We start from the raw sequence: 22821 nt of genomic DNA, 5'->3' as shown, positions 1-22821 counted from the left end.
AGTTGTGATGCTGCTGTAACAATCTGCTCTGATCAGCCAGGGGATGCCTTTTACATCAGGTGTGATTAAAGAAGTATGTATACTCTGTCTGTGGGGAAATAATAGCCTTCTTACACCATTTACCCTTGGTTAGGATACACAGTACCACTGTCTGTAATTTTGTACAACCTCTGTACAAATGTGTCATGTTAGAGTCAGAGACTTGTTCTATAAGAGTTTATTATTGAAGTCCCAACCCCTCACAAATGCATCATTCCATCCTCAGAGCCTTCAAGTGACCCAAGGTGCCCCACACACTATACAATACTGACATCTACTGGCATCTACTGGCATTACCTCCACATCTGCACTGAGACATCCTCTTCTTTGGATCTTTGCATGAGGGCATGGTATATTCGGGTTCCACATACTCCATTAGGGCTCGGACCCCCTCTCCCCCCACAAAGCTTAGAGGTAACAGGTCTCGAGCTGCGTTATCTCGCTCCTTGTGGAGTCTCAGAGGTGCCCCATGCTCGGAAAGGTGGTGATGTGTGGTTGTGTCTGTCTGTCCTCTGGTTCCAATACGTCTATGTTTCAGCTTGATGTGGTTCAGCATTGAGCTGGTGGACTTGTGATACTCCCTGGACCTCAGGGCCTTGACCTCCTCCCGGCTCATGTCCTTGTTTATTCTGCCAATTTCATAAATTAGCTTCTGAACGACACTGACGTGCTTCAAAAAACTTCAAAGGTAGCCTAAACCTTTGGAGGTAAGACAATGGAAACACACATCTCAGTTATGACATCTTTTTTACGTATGATATTTTTGTTTGCGCTTTCGATGCATTCTGGCGTTAATTTGACTTAATAATGCTCTAGGTCTTGACTCTGTAAATTATGTGCAAATTTCCTGGGATATAACCCTGCTCCCGTTCACACATGCCCCATTGTGTTCCCTACAATTTACTGGTTAGACTGCATGTGTGAATGGGGTTTTAGCTAGAAGTAGGCTAGTCCCATTTCAATGATTTCATTGTATGCATACTGCATGCAAAGTAGGCCTACGTACTTTGTAAGGGCTTCTGTAGTACGAATCATGGATGTATTAATAGAACGAATACGAATGAATAGGTACGAATAGTATAAATAAATTGCGATTCGGAACCATGGATGCATTAATAGAACGCAGTAGACAATTCCTCGCAGCATTCTGATGACGTCGTTAGAGGATGACAGTCTGCTAGCATTACCATTTGTTGAGTGGCTACAGTTTCTTGAGCGCAAGTTCAACCTTCACTAAGATGGTATGTAGCGATTTGATTAGTGCTAGGTTTGTTTTACGCTGTCGATAAATGGTTATGTTCCTATTCTTGCCACTTTGTGTCTAGTGCTAGCTAGCTAAGCTAAGCTACACATAACATAATCTTGTTCACATGCTAGCACGAGCTGGGCGTTTTCCAACTTCAGCTAGCTAGCTAGCTAGCTAGTTAGCTAGCATTGTAAATAAACAATGAATACAGCTCGACAATAAATATTGAGCTGTACATAGCTAGACATAACCTTATAGCTAGGTAACGTCAGTTCGCTACAACTATGCTAAGCTTGCGAAATTTGGTCAATGCATATGTAAACAGAGATGTTAGCACTAGTGTAACGTTAACCGAGTTGTATTGGTTACTCACTCCTCCTCAGTACAGATATACCGTAGCTATATAAATATAAGTATATTAATACCCGCCCACTCAGCTAGAAAACGGTGTTTATATAAGACAAGCCAGATGACCCAGGAACCCAGCGCGCGCAAGTGAAGGAGCAATACTGACGAGCGACGACCTGACAGCACTACAATGCTAGCGTTAGTTATGGCCGGGTTATGGCAGATATGAAAAGGCTCTGGTTATTTGGTTTGGTCGTTCTTTGCGCCTTTGTCCTGTTATAGTGAGATTTCACCTAGATTTTACTTTGTTGTTTGATAGCTTCCCGAGAATACTGAGAGCGATCTTTAGCTACACTTTTACATTGTCTTTGAACTGATATCCCTTTAGGCCGAGGTCGAGGAGACGCTCAAGCGAATCCAGAGCCAGAAAGGAGTTCAAGGAATCATTATTGTCAACGCAGAAGGTAAAACATATTCCCTGCATGGCCCAGGTGCATGTGTTTAAACAAAGAAAACGAACTACATATAAACCAAAAGGTCAACAGTCTCTTTCAGATTTAAACATAAACAAGAAAATAAAACAAACAAAAACGTCTTGACAGTGAGGAAGTTAAAATCAGCCACTTTCTCTCACTCCTTGTGTGAAGGCATCCCCATCAAGACCACACTTGACAACTCTAGTACAGTCCAGTACGCAGGCCTGATCCACCAGCTGGTGATGAAGGCCCGCGGGACCGTCAGGGATATTGACCCTCAGAATGACCTCACCTTCCTCCGCATCCGCTCCAAGAAGAACGAGATCATGATTGCTCCAGGTATGACATGGGGGATGGCTGTGACATGCACTGGTTTGCTCACTAACTAGACAGTGACTGCCTAGTGAACACAGCAGTGCGTTGGGTAAATAAATGGGTATAGTCTACTCAAAGAAGAACTAGATCTTGATGCAGGTACAGAGATGAGGAATAATTTGAGGTTCTGGTTGTTGTCATTCTCAAAGCATCTTGTATTGCATGACATGAGGGTAATTCAGCACACTCTAGGCTATTGCTTGAGGCAACTCCACAGTGTTTCTGTATGATGTAATGCATTCAACTTGTATGTAAAGCTGAATACTCCAAGAGCAGTGAGATGATGATTATAATGATGATTGGGTTGGAAAATACTACTCTGTATTGGGTTAACTCCGCTTTCTGTCTCTGCTTCTGATGCAGTCCTGTGTTTGTAAATGCTTCAGCTCGATTGAAGCGGGCAGACTTTTTTTTTGTCCGAGTATTCTTAGTGGAGACTATATCTGTTCAGAGTATTCTTAGTGGAGACTATATCTGTTCAGAGTATTCTTAGTGGAGACTATATCTGTTCAGAGTATTCTTAGAGACTATATCTGTTGTTTCCCTTCTACAGATAAAGACTATTTCCTGATCGTCATTCAGAACCCTTCAGACTGAGAGGACGATCTCAACTTTCTCCAACTTTGGGTTTCTTCTTTTTTCTATTTAAATGCCAAACATTTATTCTGTCTTTAGTATGTTGCTGAATTAAAAGTTCAAGACTCCCTTATGATAAGGAACTAGATGCATTTCTTAGCTTGTTGACTGATAATGTGGGACTGTAGACTAGAACTCCAGGACAGATTATTACTTTGTTTGCTATCATCATTCCAGTTGTGACTGTCCCTGCATGAACACTTCCCTAGACCCCCCCCCCCCCCCCTCCTCTCACACACACACACACACAAGAAGGTCTTGTCAAGGTCTGCATTTGAAGTTAAATTACGTATTTATTTATTTTGTTTACATTTGGTCCTCTGCCAGTTGCCAATAGTTTGAACAGTGTTTTTTTGCAAATGGTGAGCAGCATATTACACTACAAAAAACCTGCTCTTGACGCCTCGCCATTTTATGTTGGTATTTTGCAAGACCAATAAAAAGTAAAACATGATTTACACAGTAAAACGGATTCTTTTTTCTTTGATTGTTGAAGGAAGCTAATTGGAACAGATGTTAGATTTCATGAGTTAGTGGGGGCAGTAAAGTGGGTGACGTGATTGCTTTACTTGCTTTGTCCTAAATAGGTATCAGGGTTGCCAGGTTAAGTATGTCCAAAGTGCACTGCAAAAACCGACTCGTAAAGCACAGAAGTCGCAAAATACTTGTTAAATACATATTACTGTATGACAATTCATAACTGCTTCCAGTGTGTTTAATTCAAAGTAGGCCCTAAAACTAGCAGGTAAACGGGTAAGTTAGAATCGGTTACATCCTCGCATCAAGGTTTTAGAGACCCTGACGGTAGGATAGTGCTATGAAACCTGGCAACCCTGTTTTGTACAGTGAGCAGACTAGCCAGACGAACAGCATAACATTAACGTTCCCTGACGGAGTCAGGACTCGGAACAAATTATTATATAAATCATTTTACGACCTAAGTAGCGAACTAGCTCGCTATAACTACTGAATATTCGGTTATATTCCCCAGATTGGTATAATTGAATCAACGGCAATGCCATCCGATAGACCTTTCAAACAAAGAAGGACATTTGGTAAGTAACGTAGTCTACGTTGCTGTGCTATCTAGCTAGCTAGACGTAACGTTACTAGTCTAGTTATCTAGATGTCGAGCTAACGTTAGCTAGCTATGCATAGGTATTTAACCACATTGTGTCTAGCTGTAATCGGTTTGTAACTGTAATTATTTGAACAGTATTGTCAATATTTCGAAACAAACGTTAGTCGCTGTAGATTTAGTTAGCCAGAGCCAGCTAGAGATTAAATGTTGAAGGAACAACATTACTTGACGTCAGAGATGGGCCTGCTCTTGAAAACAAGATAGCTACAGTAACGTTAACCTTAACCCAATACATCTATGCCTTAACCACAGCTGTCAATGTTGTTGTTGCAATTCCATAAACCGACTGCGTGTGGTGGAAAACATTAGCAAACATTATACAGTTAATTCGGTCACAATCCCAAAGCATAGCTATCCTCAGTGACTCATTATGGGCCGATGATTTCATTTCATTTTTATTAACCAGCTCGACTGAAAAGTTAGCTAACTTGAACTGCTAACTAGCTATGAACAAAACAACATACGCCAATATATTGTCCACTGTACACGTGTTATAAGAATCATGTAATTTGATCCGGCTAGGGGCGTGGGGAGGGAGGAGTTATGGGCGAGGTGATTGCATAATCTCAAGAAGTTTGGAAAATGATAAACAACCAACCCAGCCAGTGTCAATAATAACCTATGCTAATGTACACATTTGTTTATATTTAAGAAAGGACGTGAATGGATCATATTAACTCAACTAAGAGTTGGGTGTCCTTTCACCCACTTAACTCCTTGGTTAATTAAGTAGCAGTGGCCCTGATCAAAACAAGGATGAATTGCTTGAAATGTTGCAGGGATATGTAATTCCACAATTTTCTCTCAGGGATCAATAAATGACTACTTACTTACCCTAACCCCACTTACCCACTGTACGAGTAGGACTTTAAACCAAAGGGCATCTTGAGCCAGTAAAGGAACAGCACACATACCACAACAATAGAGCCTTTCATAGTTTCTCTTGATCCCTCTCAGCTTGACTGCTAGTGAGGAAAATAGGCTGGACTGAAATGGCTCAGTTTATTCCCCTGACAAAGCCAAGTAGGAGAAGGCCACTCTGAAACACAGCAACATGCATTATTCCACATCTGAGATATAACTGATGTCCTGCAGCTTTAAATGTAACCTAACCCTCAATTCAACATACAGCCCAATCATAACATTATAAGTGGTTATTATTATTTAGCATATCTGGGCCTAATATACACTATATGGACAAAAGTATTGGAACACCGACACATTACACCTACAGGAGCGTTTATGACATCCCATTCTAAATGCATAGGTATTCATATGGAGTTGGTCCTCTCTTTGCAGCTATAACAGCTTCCACTCTTCTGGGAAGGATTTCTACAAGATTTTGGTGTGGAGAGTCCACAAGAATTTTTATCCATTTATCCAAAATAGCATTTGTGAGGTCAGACACTGATATTGGACGAGAGGACCTAGCTCGCAATCTCCATTCTAATTCATCTCAAAGGTGTTTGATATGGTTGAGTTCAGGGCTCTGTGTGGGCCAGTTCTTCCACACCAACCTCACCCAACCATGCCTTGTTTTGTGCACTGGGGCACAGTCATGCTGGAACAGAAAAGGTCCTTCCCCAAACTGTTCCCACAAAGCTGGAATCATGGAATTATCCAACATGTCTTAGTAAGCTTCACTGGAACTAAGAGGCCTAGATGCCAACTCCAGACCATTATCCCTCCTCCACCAAACTTTACAGTTGGCACAATGCAGTCAGGCAGGTAACGTTCTCCTGGCATTCACCAAACCAAGACTGGTCCATCAGACTGCCAGATAGAGAAGTGTGATTCGTCACTCCACAGAACACATTTCCACTGCTCCAGAGTCCAGTGGCGGTGTGCTTTACACCACTCCGTCTGTTGCTTGGCATTGCGCTTGGTGATGTAAGGCTCTCTCGTCTCCTCAGTGTCTGACCTCACACAGGCAGAAAGCCTTCCCAGAAGAGGGGACCAACTCTATATTAATACCTATGGATTTAGAATAGGAGGTCATAAAAGCTCATGTAGGTGTAATGTGTAGGTGGCCCAATACTTTCGTCCATATAGTGAGTGTGTGCGTCTGTGTGTGTGTGTGTGTGTGTGTGTGTCTGTGTGTGTGTGTCTGTGTATATATATATACGCACACACACTGATAGAAGACTGTCTGAGGCGTCCATTGATGATCTGTCTTTGTCATCTGTAGCTGATCGCTGCAAAGAGGTGCAGCAGATCCGGGACCAGCACCCCAACAAGATCCCCGTAAGTTAAACCTCTTTTTGGCCCCTGGACTCATCCCAGTAAGTTAAACCTCTTTTTGGCCCCTGGCCTGATCCCAGTAAGTTAAATCTCTTTTTGGCCCCTGGACTGATCCCAGTAAGTTAAATCTCTTTTTGGCCCCTGGCCTGATCCCAGTAAGTCATTCTCTCATTTGCCTGTTCAGGAGGTCGACCCCTCATACCTGTCTGTGCTCTCCATATCTCTCTGTGCTCTCCATATCTCTCTGTGCTCTCCATATCTCTCTGTGCTCTCCATATCTCTCTGTGAGACTATCATGTCTTACTGTTAAGGAACACTTTTCAACATGTAGCAGATGCGCTTGTTTTGGTCTGGCAAGCTTAATTAACCACACTCCCAGTATTTGAGTTAAAGGGGTAGTGTGCTATTTTGGACATTTAGCCCTATTTCTGATATAATCCGAAACATAGAGACCATCATTTCATTGATCGCTCAAATATTGAGCTAGATTGAGATTTAGGGAGGGGGGGACATGAGGCTTGAGCAACGCTCATATCCAGGCCTTCAGGAAAACTAGAGTCTGCACACCAGAAATATGCTCCCAGGATTTTTAATTGACACCGAGGTGACGTTTCGGGCTACAAGCCCTTCTTCAGACAAAGTGACTTTTCCTGATGAGTTTGTTTTTCTGTCTAGCACCCAGTTTTAAACATTTTGGATGTGCGTGCATTTGTCCATTTTCTGCCATATCCAAGCCTTGCCATGCATGTAAACACAACGGATTGTGATGCATTTCACAGGACAGCATACTGAGACCAGTAAGATTACACACTTTTCCAGCGCGTATTAACATGCCCTGGCCACTTCCATTCTAAAGAAATTTGAGTCGGACGAAAATCTGGATCCAGCTCAATATTTGAAAATAGCACAATACCCCTTTAATTTGATGAAGCATCCTTGGAGCATCTTTGTCAGCTACAGACAGGGCTACATAGGGGGAACGCTGTGTTGGCTATTTTTGGTTATCATTTATCTGTGTGTGTTGTGTGTTGTGTGTTGTGTGTTGTGTGTGTGTGTGTGTGTGTGTGTGTCCTAATATAACCGTTCTAGGTAATCATTGAAAGATACAAGGGGGAGAAGCAGCTGCCAGTTTTGGACAAGACCAAGTTTTTGGTTCCAGACCATGTGAACATGAGTGAGCTGGTGAAGATCATCAGGTGAGCTGACTAGAACTGACCTGACTAGAACTGACTAGAACTGACCTGACTAGAACTGACCTGACTAGAACTGACTAGAACTGACTAGAACTGACCTGACTAGAACTGACTAGAACTGACTAGAACTGACCTGACTAGAACTGACCTGAACTGACCTGACTAGAACTGACTAGAACTGACCTGACTAGAACTGACTAGAACTGACCTGACTAGAACTGACTAGAACTGACCTGACTAGAACTGACCTGACTAGAACTGACCTGACTAGAACTGACTAGAACTGACCTGACTAGAACTGACCTGACTAGAACTGACTAGAACTGACCTGACTAGAACTGACCAGAACTGACCTGACTAGAACTGACCTGACTAGAACTGACCTGACTAGAACTGACTAGAACTGACCTGACTAGAACTGACCTGACTAGAACTGACTAGAACTGACCTGACTAGAACTGACCTGACTAGAACTGACCTGACTAGAACTGACCTGACTAGAACTGACTAGAACTGACCAGAACTGACCTGACTAGAACTGACCTGACTAGAACTGACCTGACTAGAACTGAACTGACAAGAACTGACTAGAACTGACCTGACTAGAACTGACCAGAACTGACCTGACTAGAACTGACCTGACTAGAACTGACCAGAACTGACCTGACTAGAACTGACCTGACTAGAACTGACCTGACTAGAACTGACCTGACTAGAACTGAGCTGACTAGAACTGACCAGAACTGACTACAACTGACTCGGTCGTCATCACACAGGACATCAGGGGGTATTATCTGACTGACTGGTTGGAGCTGCTGCCATATTGCTTTCACCAGTTCCACTCAAATGTATGGTAGTTGGAGGTTAGGGGGTAGCTAGGTTTGGTTTGGGACCAGCTCAGCCAACGTTGGAGAGAGAGACAGTTTTAGTAAATCCTCATGATGAGTAGCTCTCTCATGCACACCGCTGTGTTTTTCTCCTAGCTGTGGATCATGGTTTTTTGATCAGCGCTAGGTAGCTCTCTCCTCACCAGCGCCTTGCTACCTGGAGATAGTGAGAGCCATGATGCTCTATGGTCTGGAGATAGTGAGAGCCATGATGCTCTATGGTCTGGAGATGGTGAGAGCCATGATGCTCTATGGTCTGGAGATGGTGAGAGCCATGATGCTCTATAATCTGGAGATAGTGAGAGCCATGGTGCTGTATGATCTTGAGGGGTCAGCCAGGCACGCTCTCACTGCTGCAGGTGACCGCAGTGCTTCGTGTGTCTGCCTATTCTCTCAACCCCCTGCTCTCTCCTCCCTCCCCTAAATCCTTCTCTCTCTTCCTCTCCACCTATCAGGCGACGCCTGCAGCTCAACCCCACCCAGGCCTTCTTCCTATTGGTCAACCAGCACAGCATGGTGAGCGTGTCAACGTCCATCTCCGAGATCTACGAGCAGGAGAGGGACGAGGACGGCTTCCTGTACATGGTGTACGCCTCCCAGGAGACCTTCGGCTGCTAGGGGGGGGGGGGGGCAGGAGAGGAGGGGGGAGAGGGCCAGTAGGATCAGAGGAGAGAACCTACCCCCCGTGTCCATCATCATCTCCAACCCTAGCTCAGTAACCACAACCCATAAGGATCATAGAACAGACGACAGCACCACAGCAATCCTCCCACCACCCTGGTCTGACCGCAGGAGACCCAGCTGGGCTGACGGGGCCACCAGAGCCCCACGGGTCAGAGCCCCACGGGTCAGAGATCCAGCGGTCAGAGATCCCCGGGTCAGAGATCCACTCACTAGTTCTGTTTTTGTTTTATCTTCATCTGGACCTGCTTTAAAAAATAAAATAAAAAACAAGAGCTGTAGTACACTGCTAGGCCTTGTAAATAAATAGGGTTTCACTCCCAGGTTCATCCCTTGTTTTTAGATTTTGATTCTCTTTAGAGTTTTGTATGAGATGTTTTTTTAATGGTCTCGCCCCAGAAGCCATGGTTATGTGTCTAGTGTTTAAATTCTCTCTTGGTGTAAACAGGCATGCGTACCCACGGCATCTTCAGGATTCTGATGTAGCCCAACCCCGCAACACTATCGGGTTAGGGTTAGGGTTAGAGCAGCATCCTGAACTACCTGACCATCACACTCTGAATAGTCTGCCTAAATAACACCATACCTTTTCTCTCACTCACTGTCACAACTACCACCATCTATGGTCAAATGACTGATCACGTTAATTAGAGGGTGGGTAAGTTAGTGTCTGCCCCAGGCCCTGTCCAGCAACAACCTCTGCTCCCTTAACCCCGGACTCTCCTCAAACGATCGGATAGGAAGATGGTGGCCATTCCATTGAGCCTATCAGAGGGCTATATGTAGCTGCTGCTGTCTTTTTCCCATCCAGTCCTTTTAAGATCTACAGTATGCAGAGATCCAGGGCAAAGGCACAATTGGTGGAGCATGGGTTGTGATTGGTGGAGCCTGGCCATGTCTGGACGACTCCACTGATCTCAGAACAGGAAGTCCACCCATCCGGGCGGAGCTGTGTGGTGAAACAGGTCAACCCCTAGCTAGCTGAGTGGTGTTGGTTCTGGGGGCGTCTAACTGAGTGGTGTTGGTGCTGGGGGCCTCTAGCTGAGTGGTGTTGGTTCTGGGGGCCTCTAGCTGAGCGGTGTTGGTTCTGGGGGCCTCTAGCTGAGTGGTGTTGGTGCTGGTGGCTCAGTACCAGGCTAGCTAGCTGAGTGGTGTTGGTGCTGGGGGCCTCTAGCTGAGTGGTGTTGGGGTAGTCAATACCAGGCTCTCCTGGGTATGGGTGTGTGTTGTGATATTAGCTAATAGAACACATTAGAGCAAACTGGTATATAATGTAGGAATAAGTATGCTTCTTTGCACATATACATTAATATGAAATACAAGAACACTCGGCATCGGATTTAGAATATAATTATTGTATGACATCATTCTATACTTTTTGTATCTACTCTTTTTTTCCTTTAGTACACTGTGTGTGTGTATGTATGTGTATGTGTGTGACTTTGGAAACACAAGTTGTGGAGCACTACACACCTTGCATATTTTCCACAACTTTTTATGTATTGATTTACGCAACAGGTCTAATTGTTTTAATTTTATTTAAATACTATCTTTTTAGATTTGTTTCCATACCAAAAACTGAAATACATGTATGTGTATGTGTGAAACACAAATTGTGTGCGTATAAACCATCATATATAATCAACTCTCGCTACAAAGTGTTTATTTTAAATTCTGATATTGTAACTAATTCAAGGAGTGTACATAGACGCATTGCTACAACTTTATTTTAAGCATTTGCCAATAAAGATGTTGCCTTGGAAACTTTTGTTAAGAACTTTATTATCAGTGCACTCCTCGCCTCGCCTCACTCAACTCAATCAATACACGTCAAAAGAGGAAAAGATGAGCACTGAAGTCAACATCCCAAATATCTCCCAAAATCTCCTGTCTCTCTCCAGTGAAAGAACAGTTCTTACAATCTTTGCTGTTGGTGCCAGAATAGAACATGTAGTATATTTTTTATACTGTATCCTAATGTATTACATCAATACATTTGTATTACTCATGTAGTAATCATTTTATTAGAATAATGAATAAACTTCACTTTAGGTGGAAATGTGTTATTATAAGGAGTTTTAACAGGTGGGTTACAACAGATGTCTTTTGTCCTGAGTAAACATTCCTTTGTCTCCGAGTCAATAAGATAGCACCTCTGAGGTGAGTTTAGCCTACAGTTGTAACGTGATCCCAGGAAGCCCCGTGTCGGGGGGCGAGAGCTCAGCTGATGCAAAGACCAGCTGACACATTGACCAATCAGAAGATCAGTTGACAACAGAAGATCAGTTGACAACATATATCTGTGTTAATGAACATTCCTTGTATGCAAATGTGTTTGTCATGTGATTCCTGGCCTGAAGCCAGTTTAAAAGCTGCGGCACCTCGTATGAGAAAGCAGTATTTTCCTAGAGATTTGACCCGTGTTAGGCTTGCTCAATAAATTTGATGATTCAACGTTTTTGGCCTTCTTGAAGTTCTGTTCCACACGAAGATGATGCTTTTGAAATACACTGCAGACATCCACCTTTTACTGTGAAAATTAACAAACTTAAACTTCTGTAAGTGGGCCTTTCCAGTTCTCAGGTACCTTGGTTTGGCAAGCAGGCGTTTTATTCATTCATGACCGCTCGACAAAAGGAAGGCATTTGTATCCTTCAAGTTCCAAAACCAGTCTGGAAGGTGAGGTGAGCCGAGCCAGGACTAGTACAGTAGCCTGGTCTAGTACAGTAGCCTGGTTTAGTACAGTAGCCAGGTTTAGTACAGTAGCCAGGTCTAGTACAGTAGCCAGGTTTAGTACAGTAGCCTGGTTTAGTACAGTAGCCAGGTCTAGTACAGTAGCCTGGTTTAGTACAGTAGCCTATCTACACTTCACAATTACATGAGAACTGTAGTCAATGGAACTGTCCCTAAAAAGAAAACTATATCAAATACACACCCACCCTTTTACATTCGTTACCTTAATATTTTTCAAGCTTGTATACGAGACCTGCACCTGAATATAGACAGGACCTGCAAATAATTCAGTCCAACTGGAGTGTTGATGGAGGGAACAGGATGTGGTTGAATTGAGTGGTGGGGTCCTTTCCCCCAACTGCCAGTAGATGGAGCCAGAGACCAGGCAGTGAGAAAACATGAAGACCCTTCTCCCTCCAAACTCATATCGACCATGTATGTACTAAAACTTTGAGCAACAATCAGTAAGTTTCTGAAATACAAGGTACAGTCCAACTGGGTAGATCAGTTTTATTATACAGGTACAGTAGGGATCTTCCAACAGATCTCAATCATGGTAAGTGTCCCATTTTAGCAAAGCTTGTTCAGCAATGACATGAAGACTTTAAGAAAAAAGTATCAATTTACAATTAATAGGAAGCACCATCTTCCTATTGGTCAGAACAGCGTCCTATTACAGGTGCAGAATACCATCTTCCTATTGGTTAGAACAGCGTCCTATTACAGGGTTAGGGTAAGGGTTAACCCTAACCCTATTACAGGTGCAGAATAGAAACCAAGCATTCTATACAAGATTCACTGGAGCTTCAAAAGTAGGGTAGGCAATTTTTTTCAGAAGCACTTTTATTTTTTGCAATTCTCTTTACATCCCCAGAGCAATCAACCAATCAAATGCTCTGACACTAAAATTAAAAAAAATAAAATAAAAAAGTGATCTGTGGAAGTGGCAGGACTCCCTAACCCTAACCCAACCCCTAACCCTAACCCTAACCCAACCCCTATCCCTATCCTGATCACCTGAGCTCTCATTCTGCACGCGGATCAGTCTGGACGTCTCCCCAGCAATTTACACAAACTACATTTTAACCGGGCCAATCAGGGACTGCATCCTAACTGCTGTTCTGCCCCCCAGTGGGGAGGCAGCCCCTGATTGGTTCCCATAGTTGATGCGTGAAAATGAAATACAGGCTGCTGGCAAAACAGCTAAACAATGAGTGATAGGTTGACGTTGGTAGAATAAACAGCCATAAGTGCAGCTATTGCAGAAATAGACTCAATAACAACAATTATGCGCTTGGAGTAAAATACATTTTTGCCGGTTTTCCAACTGGATTTGGGAAGTTTTGTAACGCTGATTGGCTGAAGGCAAGTACTCCCACCCACTGAAATCGTTCTGGGCGGCTTAAGTCCAGACTCTACCGCAAAAGGGACTTCTTTTGAAGAGGAAGTCTGTCTTCTAGGCTGTAATAAGCCCCGCCCCATCTTCCACTGTTTACTGAAAAGCCTTACTTACCTTTAACACAGCCAGTTCATGTTTATCACAATAACACCTACAGTATCGTATACAGTTACACAGACAGTACTCTAGAATAAAAGTTTCAGCCTGAATGAGCTTCTGATCAAATTTAATTTTGAGGCATAATGTCCCTTTGTGGATTCCTGCGGGTGTTCTAGAACTCTGTATCTGGACAGAGAGAGAGGTGAGGGAGAGGGGGGAGAGAAGGAGAGAGGGGTGAGGGAAAGGGGGGAGAGAAGGAGAGAAAGGGGTGAGGGAGAGTGGGGAGAGAAGGAGAGAGAGGGGTGAGGGAGAGTGGGGAGGGAAGGAGAGAGGGGTGAGAGAGAGTGGGGAGGGGTGAGGGAGAGTGGGGAGGGAAGGAGAGAAGGTGGTGTGTTTGGTAGATGAAACGTCCAGTAGATCTCTCCACCATCAGTGGTCTCTCCAGCTCCGTGGTCAGAGGGGGTTCTGACCGGACACACAGGGCTTAGGTGAGGCTGGGGAGAGGAGAGGGGACACAGACAGAAAAGACTTCACATTCGCTGTTGCGTCATTTTTTTAGGTTACGGTTTTATGCTACCCTGATATCAAAGGGCAAAAACTATTAGTGGGCAAGAGTGAGTGAGTGAGTGAGTGAGTGAGTGAGTGAGTGAGTGAGTCTGTGTAATTATATGAGAGTGAATGTGTGTGCGCGCCTCTCTGAGTGTGTATGAGTGTGTGAGTGAGTGCGAGTGTGTGCGTGTGTGAGAGTGTGTGAGTGTGTGAGTGTGTGAGTGTGTGAGTGTGTGTGAGTGTGTGTGAGTGAGTGAGTGTGTGTGTGTGTGTGTGTGTGTGTGTGTGTGTGTGTGTGTGTGTGTGAGTGGTTCTGGAGCAGACCTGTCGATGAGGGAGTCCCTCATGGTGGTAGCGATGGTGCTGGGTGAGTGAGTGAGTGTGTGAGTGTGTGTGAGTGGTTCTGGAGCAGACCTGTCGATGAGGGAGTCCCTCATGGTGGTAGCGATGGTGCTGTGTGTGTGAGTGAGTGAGTGTGAGAGTGTGTGTGTGTGTGTGTGGTTCTGGAACAGACCTGTCGTTCAGGGAGTCCCTCATGGTGGTAGCGATGGTGCTGTGTGTGTGAGTGTGAGTGAGTGAGAGAGTGTGTGTGTGTGTGTGTGTGTGAGAGTGTGTGTGTGTGTGTGTGTGGTTCTGGAGCAGACCTGTCGATCAGGGAGTCCCTCATGGTGGTAGCGATGGTGCTGTGTGTGTGAGTGTGAGTGAGTGAGAGAGTGTGTGTGCGTGAGTGTGTGTGAGAGTGTGTGTGTGTGTGGTTCTGGAGCAGACCTGTCGATCAGGGAGTCCCTCATGGTGGTAGCGATGGTGCTGTGTGTGTGAGTGTGAGTGAGTGAGTGAGAGAGTGTGTGTGCGTGAGTGTGTGTGAGGTTCTGGAGCAGACCTGTCGATCAGGGAGTCCCTCATGGTGGTAGTGATGGTGCTGGGCGGAGCCTCGCTGAGACGGAACACGCTCTCGATGACGGACAGCTCTGTGCTCGTGGTGTCCAGGCCGCAGAACGCACACCAGTCGTTCACCACCATCCCCGCGGCGATGACCTCACTACCACGGTTCACGGTGCCGGCCTGGGAAAAGGTGAACAGAATCAGCACAGAGGGAAGAACACCTCATCTGAGCCCAACATTTCCCCTGAACCTGCCTTCACATGCAACGGCCCTACTGAACACATGGTCTGGGGAAGCCCCAGCCAGCCGACATCTCTCTAAATACCAGAGGCCAGTCCCAGCCCCGCCCTCTTCCCTAGCCCCGCCTCCCAGACCAGCCAGGCCCCCCACACCCCTACCATCCCCTCCCCCCACACTCCTACCATCCCCTCTCCCCCCACCCCCCTACCATCCTCTCCCCCCACACCCCTACCACCCCACACTCCTACCATCCCCTCTCCCCCCACCCCCCTACCATCCTCCCCCCACACCCCTACCACCCCACACCCCTACCATCCCCTCCCCCCCCCCCAGTCACAGCCCAGCCAGGTACCCACCACCAGGGGGACTTGTAGCAGGGAGGACAGCTCGTCCTGGTCCTCTATGGAGGTCTTGGGGTGCACCAGGCCTCCCTGGTTGCTGAAGGTGCAGTAGCTCCCCACCAGAACCTGCTCAGCCACAGTCTGGCGGAACACCTCCACCTTCAGACTGTCCGCCAGGATCTCCTCTGTCTCCTGCAGGGGAACACGGGGGTCAGTCAGATGAACCCTAACCCTAGCGTCAGTACAGGCTAGTCCAGTCTCCATGACCACCTGTCTGCCTGACCACAACATTCCTCCCTCTCTAGTCTTCATCAGCTGGGCAGGAATTGGATGAAATTATATAAACGTGCAAGTGGCAAACTTTAAACTTTGTATTTCCATGTTCATGTCTAAAAGTGTGAAAAGACAGCCAGACTGTCTGTGTCTCCCTCTCTGTCCCCATCCATGTTTCCTCTGTCTGACTGGTTCTCTCACCCTGTCCAGGTCAGGGTGGACCTGACTGGTTCTCTCACCCTGTCCAGGTCAGGGTGGACCTGACTGACTCTCTCACCCTGTCCAGGTCAGGGTGGACCTGACTGACTCTCTCACCCTGTCCAGGTCAGGGTGGACCTGACTGACTCTCTCACCCTGTCCAGGTCAGGGTGGACCTGACTGACTCTCTCACCCTGTCCAGGTCAGGGTGGACCAGCGCTACGTAGTCGTTGCAGGCGATGAATGTGTGAGTGTGAGTGTGTGTGTTTGTGTGTGTGATTCCCTCACCCTGTCCAGGTCAGGGTGGACCAGCGCTACGTAGTCGTTGCAGGCGATGACGTTCCCCAGGGCCGACAGCCTCTCCTCCACCCTCTGGATGTGGACCGAATCCGGCAGGCAGTTCCTGATGTGCTGCAGCTCCTGGTCTGTTGTGTTGTTAGGAACCAGCAGCCCATGACGGTTACCTGGGTGTGTGTGTGTGTGTGTGTGGTGGGGGACATATTAAATAGAGATATTAAAAACACAACGATACATTTCTGTTCTTTCAGTGCCTGGTCGCTTGATTATCTCTGGCACGTTGGTCCTGCTCGTTCCAGGGTTGGAGCGTGTCTCTGAACAAGGTGAAGAAGGTTCCAGAGCCATGTACTCACCTACACACATCCTCCCAATGATGCGACATCCTGCTATGGAGGCATGGACCACAGGGATGGTCTCTGACAGCTCTCCTTCAAACACACTGGAAGCAAAACCACATGTCAGCATCCCAGCAATAACCAATATACACTACAGAGCACGTCAACCAATATACACTAAACCTAGCTAGCTACATACTAACGAATGAATCATGACTATATCCCTCTCAGGCTTGTGTAGGCCTAACGTTACATAGTGAGACTAACCAGCCTCCATGTTCTAAGTTACACTACTGTAATCACGCATACCGTTTACCTCTCCTAGCTAATGCATTCTAGTTAACTAGCCATGTATGCTGGGCTAGATCATGTTTAGGACATGCATGACTCACCTGTAGAAATTCTCTGAGCCGCCGATGGCCACTAGGCAGTATGTGTTGGTCAACTTGGCAAAGCAGCCTATCTCGTTGTTCTTCTCAAAGGATGCTCTTACAGCCATGGTGGTGTCTTAGAGAGATTGATGGTGTTTAAAAGTATGATGATTTCTGACACTGTAATAAAAAACCAGTGTTAGCCAAGTAATGTTAGCATAGCTAGCTAAATGGAAAGACAGCTAGAGCGCTAACAGTTAGTGCTAGTTACTTGATGCCTGGTGCTTAACGTTAGCTAACGTTACCTAGTTGGCAAGCTAAAGTTAGCCAATAGATTTAAATTGACTGCTTCTAAACACACACGCAGAAATAGCTAGTGCTATATTTTTTAAATCCTGTTTATGATTTAACGTTAGCTAGCTAGATAGGTTGTCGGTAAGACAGCTAACGTTGGCTAGCTAGCTAGCTACGGGCCACCAGTTAGCTAGCCACTAGCTCAGTTGTCATAAGTTTACATGAGTAACGTTAGCCTAACTTACTAAGCAATGCCTTTCAATATAAAAGCCAGTGACTGACACACACTATTGATGTATATCTAATAAATGCCACAACACAAAATATATATCACAAATGTAAACCAGATTTGAGAAATTACTAATGCTTAACTTACCCTATCGTGCTTAGTGGCCTCTCAGCACGCCTGGGCTCACCATTTACCCCACGTGTACAAAGGTTGCCAGGTTTCATCTACTATCCCCCCGATGGAAGTGGAGCAGTCAGAAACTCACCAGTGACGCTGTTTTCTACATAATTTCTCTCACTTAACTGCATATCGCAGTCCCTGTATAATTTTCACTCTACCGGTCTGTCTTTAAAAAACAACAACACTATATCGTACATTGCACTGCATTTTGTTGCAGTTTTTTTGTACTGTTTTACACTGTCATGTATCTGCACTGTCCTACCCTGCACCCTGTCCTATGTCGTCTACAAAAGCGTATGCCTTAACCCTAGTCATATTCAGAGTATGTGAGAACCATTTACATGGTAAGTAACAGATATTGGTATTGAGTCGTTAATTGTTTAGAAGGTAGCTTAAATAAGATATTCGCTATGAAGTTTATAAAACCGAATGTGAGCTCGCGAGATCAAGGATGGTCTTTGCTAGGGGAAAGGAGGCCGGCTGGATTAATTACTTTATAACGGTTTTCTCCACCCCAACAACGCGAGACATCCATGTACACGTTCCCCATTTAGTTTAAAGTAATGCTACACGTGCAGGCTTATGGCGTTCGTGTCTAGCTGAATACGTTATTTTGTAATTGGTCAGATTGGCTCGAGGTGGTACTTTCCAACCTTACAGTTGTGTAAAAGAAAAACATTGTTTTTGGCTCGGAACGCACTGTTGGCTCTTATTTATAATGACCGGCTGGCTGACCATACTCCCTTTTTCTGCCCGGTCTCTCTCCTCTTGATCAACTGATGCCGCTACAAGCTGCACCCCATTCGTGCATTGATGTATGTATCTAACATTCACCATCATTCATGCCACAGGCGCGAGCTGTTCACGGTGCTCCATACCGCTCCTTCCCGACCCCTCCTCCAGTAACCTGCATAGCAACCGGCGGCTGCTGGATTTGTGCGCCAACCACGTCGGGGCTCCGCGTGACGTCGTGTTTGTTGACACTTCCATTAGCTGGCCACCTGTGCGACGTCACGGAAGTACAGGGGGAACATCGCTCCTCGGACTGTCAGCTAGCATTTTCTGCCTGGAAACACCATAAACTAATCGGAACAGAGGCGGATATCGTGGGGCCTATTGCGCAAGTAAAATCAATTCTAGGCGACCACCTTTAACGTTATGCCCTTTGAATATCGACGCCTAGCCGATGTAGCCGCTTACTGATAGCCTAGCAATGACGCTGCACGACCAACCGTGAAATACACGGCACATTAATGCAACGTCGCAATCGTTCCGGTAGGCTATAATGTTGGGCTTAGCTGTCTCTTAGGTGTTGTTGCAGGGGTAATAGGGAGCTGCCATATGAACATAAAGTATACATCTGTTAAAGGCAGACTGGGTGATCATTCTGGAACACATTCTGAATGTTGGCCAGGTGGAGGCAGTGTATTATGTCCGAGTGATGATGCTCTCTCTCTCTCTCTCTCTCTCTCTCTCTCTCTCTCTCTCTCTCTCTCTCTCTCTCTCTCTCCCCCCCCCCCCCCTCTCTATCTCTCTCTCTCTCTCTCTCACACACACGTTTCAGGTGTGTGGGTGTCTGTCTTCTCGAGCTCACCATGGGAGGAGGCCTGAGCAATGAGGAGACCACCCTGCCAGAGGAGGAGAATGATGGAGTGGACTCCTCACTGATAGAGGAGGAGAATGATGGAGTGGACTCCTCACTGATAGAGGAGGAGAATGATGGAGTGGACTCCTCACTGATAGAGGAGGAGAATTATGGAGGTGACTCCTCACTGATAGAGGAGGAGAATGATGGAGTGGACTCCTCACTGATAGAGGAGGAGAATGATGGCGTGGACTCCTCACACACCGTCAATGCCTCGTCGACAGCTGCTGCAGAGGGTGGGTTCCAACAACCATCGCATGCTGTGGTTGTTCCCTGGTGTGTGTCTGGGGGGAGGTGGCTGTTCCCTGGTCTGGGGGGAGGTGGCTGTTCCCCGGTGTGTGTCTGGGGGGAGGTGGCTGTTCCCTGGTGTGTGTCTGGGGGGAGGTGGCTGTTCCCTTGTGTGGCTGTTCCCTGGTGTGTGTCTGGGGGGAGGTGGCTGTTCCCTGGTGTGTGTCTGGGGGAAGGTGGCTGTTCCCTGGTGTGTGTCTGGGGGGAGGTGGCTGTTCCCTGGTGTGTGTCTGGGGGAAGGTGGCCGTTCCCCTGTGTGTGTCTGGGGGGAGGTGGCTGTTCCCTGGTGTGTGTCTGGGGGGAGGTGGCTGTTCCCTGGTGTGTGTCTGGGGGGAGGTGGCTGTTCCCTGGTGTGGCTGTTCCCTGGTGTGTGTCTGGGGGGAGGTGGCTGTTCCCTGGTGTGTGTCTGGGGGGAGGTGGCTGTTCCCTGGTGTGGCTGTTCCCTGGTGTGTGTCTAGGGGGAGGTGGCTGTTCCCTGGTGTGTGTCTGGGGGGAGGTGGCTGTTCCCTAGTGTGTGTCTGGGGGGAGGTGGCTGTTCCCTGGTGTGTCTGGGGGGAGGTGGCTGTTCCCTGGTGTGTGTCTGGGGGGAGGTGGCTGTTCCCTGGTGTGTGTCTGGGGGGAGGTGGCTGTTCCCTGGTGTGTCTGGGGGGAGGTGGCTATTCCCTGGTGTGTGTCTGGGGGGAGGTGGCTGTTCCCTGGTGTGTGTCTGGGGGGAGGTGGCTGTTCCCTGGTGTGTGTCTGGGGGAAGGTGGCTGTTCCCTGGTGTGTCTGGGGGGAGGTGGCTGTTCCCTGGTGTGTGTCTGGGGGGAGGTGGCTGTTCCCTGGTGTGTGTCTGGGGGGAGGTGGCTGTTCCCTGGTGTGTGTCTGGGGGGAGGTGGCTGTTCCCTGGTGTGTGTCTGGGGGGAGGTGGCTGTTCCCTGGTGTGTGTCTGGGGGGAGGTGGCTGTTCCCTGGTGTGTGTCTGGGGGGAGGTGGCTGTTCCATTCTCTAGTGTGTTGTTGTCTGGAGAGATATGAGGTGAAATTCCTGGCAACTTGACTTTAAGTGTGATTCTTCCTCCACTGCTCCTCCCCCCTCTCTCCTCCTCTCCTCTTCCTACAGAGTCTTTCCCAGAGGCCCCAGCTGAGCTGCCCCAGTGCTTGATGGGAAACAGGAAGGTGGATGACATGTGTTTCATGATTTCGTGCACCAACTGGTACTAGTAAACACCATCAATCATAGATGTACAGGCACACAAATGCACCAGTGTACAAGGTGGACTACTGAGGCTACTGATGTTTGGCGTGTCATCACAGAGAGTCCAAAAGTGCTACTCAGAGATGGTCAGTGGATACATTTCGTCCAGTTTTAAGTGAGCGGTGTTTTTCCAAGGAGGTGGTGGTTTTCCTTACATTCACAGTGGGTATATTACCTTACTGTATATTACCTTACTGTATATTACCTTACTGTATATTGATGTTGTATTGATGTATGAATTAATTGATCTATGATGTACAGTGACTGTTTCTGTAAACATTTGATAGACAATGTTATGAAATCTGCTTTACATTGACGATGCTAACTCTGAATGAACTAGAATGATCAGACAACTGCAGATGATACCGTTCTCACTTTTATTTCTTTGTTAATAGAACATGGTGATATTGTAAGATACTCAGTGTGGAACCTTAAAAGCAAAGTCAAAAGTCATTAAATCATGTGCTCTCTTAGAAAAAAAACGGTAATAATATTTAAGACATTAAGAGACATGTCTATCAATATAAGCATTTTGTTTGAAATGGAAATATTGTGTGCAAATGATAAACTTTAAAGAAAGAAAAAAACTTTTCCAAAAGCTTCAGTGTGGATATTTACATGAGTGAATATTTGATATCTGACTGCAGATAGTTCATGACTATAACAACAATACACAACAAAATAAACAGTGCTGTATGCATACAGAACTAAACCAACATTTGTGTATTATGAAATCAATTTAATCAAAATAAAAAAAACATCCAAATAAATGAAAGCATATTGGTATTTACACAACATTTTGTAAGAAACAAAATAAACAAATTTCATCCCCCTAAAGCTATATCTGCTAAATATTCATTGATCAGCAGTATCCAAAGAACTTAAATAAAATCACTTGACTTCAAAAGTCTAATACTGTAACGTTGATATGTTTTCTCCTATTATTCACTTATGAAAAAGAACCTTATAAACAAAAGGCAACAACAGGCCAATAAAAGGCAACTCTGTTGTTCAAAGCCACCAGTGTCCAGTATTCCTCTCCTGAGGGAAGACCCTAGACCCCCCATGGAGGAGAATGGAAACAATCAGGATCAATCAGATGAGAGGAAATGTGGATACAGGCACAGCCACCCTCAGAGTATAAACCTCATGTAATTGTGTCTCTGTGTGTCTGATAAACACGTGACCATGCTATCTGTTAACATTACTGAGAATGGACTCCTACAGATGATCTACAGACGCTCAAACAATCAACCTCAACTCTGCTGATATGCGACTGCTCGTCAAGGTTAAGGGAAGGGTTAGTGGATAGTTGAATGTTTGTTGATAATGTTTGTTGAATGAAGCACCTATAGAAGCATCTATAGGAGAGCTCTCCTGATAAAGTGTTACTGTAGCTGCTACAGTATTATGATGATGAATCTCTCGTTGTACATCTGCTCAGACTACAGCTGTGTGACCATACATCATGACTGTACCTGTACTCTTCTGAACATGTTTCATCTACTTTACATCTCAGTAAATATATATACAGTCCACTTGCCTCTGTAAGGTACAAGACACCCAAAGCACAATGATGGAGTCAATGAGGAAATCAAACTGCCTCCATCTCTGGAACCTACAGTAACTGCTAGCCTGCCATCACATCAACTATACAAATGTCTCGTCATGTAAATATTACGATGAATGGAGTTTGATTCACCAGTCTCTTCAGTGCAACACTGTAGCACCAAAGTACCTGATATTATCCATGCAGGGTCTTCTCCGAATCGTTCCCCTCTACAGAAACATATGCCTTATATTTCTGTGTGGCTGCCCAGTAAAACAGCATTATATATTATTATTATATACGGCTCTGTTAGGCTTATCAGACCAAAGAGAGCCTGGAGAGAAATTAATTTGTTTATCTTAGGCCACGGTTCTGTGCATTTTAATAATTACCTCAATTGGTATTTCAGATCAGTATACAG

The 22821-nt window shown here is 45.8% G+C and overlaps 3 protein-coding genes and 1 long non-coding RNA gene across 4 annotated transcripts; 3 read left to right on the top strand and 1 right to left on the bottom strand.

The window, feature by feature from the left end:
- Positions 1–1206: 1206 nt before the first annotated feature.
- On the top strand, positions 1207–3521 carry dynlrb1 (dynein, light chain, roadblock-type 1). Its single transcript, XM_084445664.1, has 4 exons — positions 1207–1280; positions 2022–2097; positions 2281–2448; positions 3038–3521. Exons 1-4 carry the CDS (start codon positions 1278–1280, stop codon positions 3079–3081), a joined length of 291 nt encoding a protein of 96 aa, XP_084301790.1. The 5' UTR covers positions 1207–1277; the 3' UTR covers positions 3082–3521.
- A 466-nt stretch (positions 3522–3987) lies between these two features.
- Positions 3988–11003, top strand: map1lc3a (microtubule-associated protein 1 light chain 3 alpha). Its single transcript, XM_084445663.1, has 4 exons — positions 3988–4175; positions 6450–6505; positions 7592–7698; positions 9038–11003. Exons 1-4 carry the CDS (start codon positions 4136–4138, stop codon positions 9198–9200), a joined length of 366 nt encoding a protein of 121 aa, XP_084301789.1. The 5' UTR covers positions 3988–4135; the 3' UTR covers positions 9201–11003.
- A 1517-nt stretch (positions 11004–12520) lies between these two features.
- Positions 12521–17698, bottom strand: eif6 (eukaryotic translation initiation factor 6). Its single transcript, XM_084446314.1, has 7 exons — positions 17651–17698; positions 17002–17160; positions 16628–16713; positions 16266–16441; positions 15522–15698; positions 14924–15105; positions 12521–13988 (listed from the first exon to the last, which is right to left on the bottom strand). Exons 2-7 carry the CDS (start codon positions 17106–17108, stop codon positions 13979–13981), a joined length of 738 nt encoding a protein of 245 aa, XP_084302440.1. The 5' UTR covers positions 17109–17160; positions 17651–17698; the 3' UTR covers positions 12521–13978.
- Positions 17699–18720: 1022 nt separating this feature from the next.
- On the top strand, positions 18721–21356 carry LOC311315650. The gene is made up of 3 exons (XR_014630680.1): positions 18721–18958; positions 19248–19564; positions 20717–21356. It is a non-coding gene; the product is annotated as an uncharacterized lncRNA (long non-coding RNA).
- Positions 21357–22821: the final 1465 nt, after the last annotated feature.

This window comes from Borostomias antarcticus, assembly GCF_949987555.1.
Source record: "Borostomias antarcticus genome assembly, chromosome: 11".
NCBI lineage: Eukaryota > Metazoa > Chordata > Actinopteri > Stomiiformes > Stomiidae > Borostomias > Borostomias antarcticus.
This window is presented reverse-complemented; position numbering and strand designations above follow the sequence as displayed.

Excerpts from the sequence above, each read along its gene's own strand:
- dynlrb1 (XM_084445664.1), top strand. Across the intron at positions 2,098-2,280 it reads CATTATTGTCAACGCAGAAG|GCATCCCCATCAAGACCACA; the intron begins GTAAAACATATT and ends CCTTGTGTGAAG. Across the intron at positions 2,449-3,037 it reads CGAGATCATGATTGCTCCAG|ATAAAGACTATTTCCTGATC; the intron begins GTATGACATGGG and ends TCCCTTCTACAG.
- eif6 (XM_084446314.1), bottom strand. The coding sequence starts at position 17,108 with ATGGCTGTAAGAGCATCCTTTGAGAAGAACAACGAGATAGGCTGCTTT. Across the intron at positions 15,699-16,265 it reads TCCACCCTGACCTGGACAGG|GAGACAGAGGAGATCCTGGC; the intron begins GTGAGGGAATCA and ends GTTCCCCTGCAG. Across the intron at positions 15,106-15,521 it reads TGCTACAAGTCCCCCTGGTG|GCCGGCACCGTGAACCGTGG; the intron begins GTGGGTACCTGG and ends ACCTTTTCCCAG.
- map1lc3a (XM_084445663.1), top strand. The coding sequence starts at position 4,136 with ATGCCATCCGATAGACCTTTCAAACAAAGAAGGACATTTG. Across the intron at positions 4,176-6,449 it reads CAAACAAAGAAGGACATTTG|CTGATCGCTGCAAAGAGGTG; the intron begins GTAAGTAACGTA and ends TGTCATCTGTAG. Across the intron at positions 7,699-9,037 it reads GAGCTGGTGAAGATCATCAG|GCGACGCCTGCAGCTCAACC; the intron begins GTGAGCTGACTA and ends TCCACCTATCAG.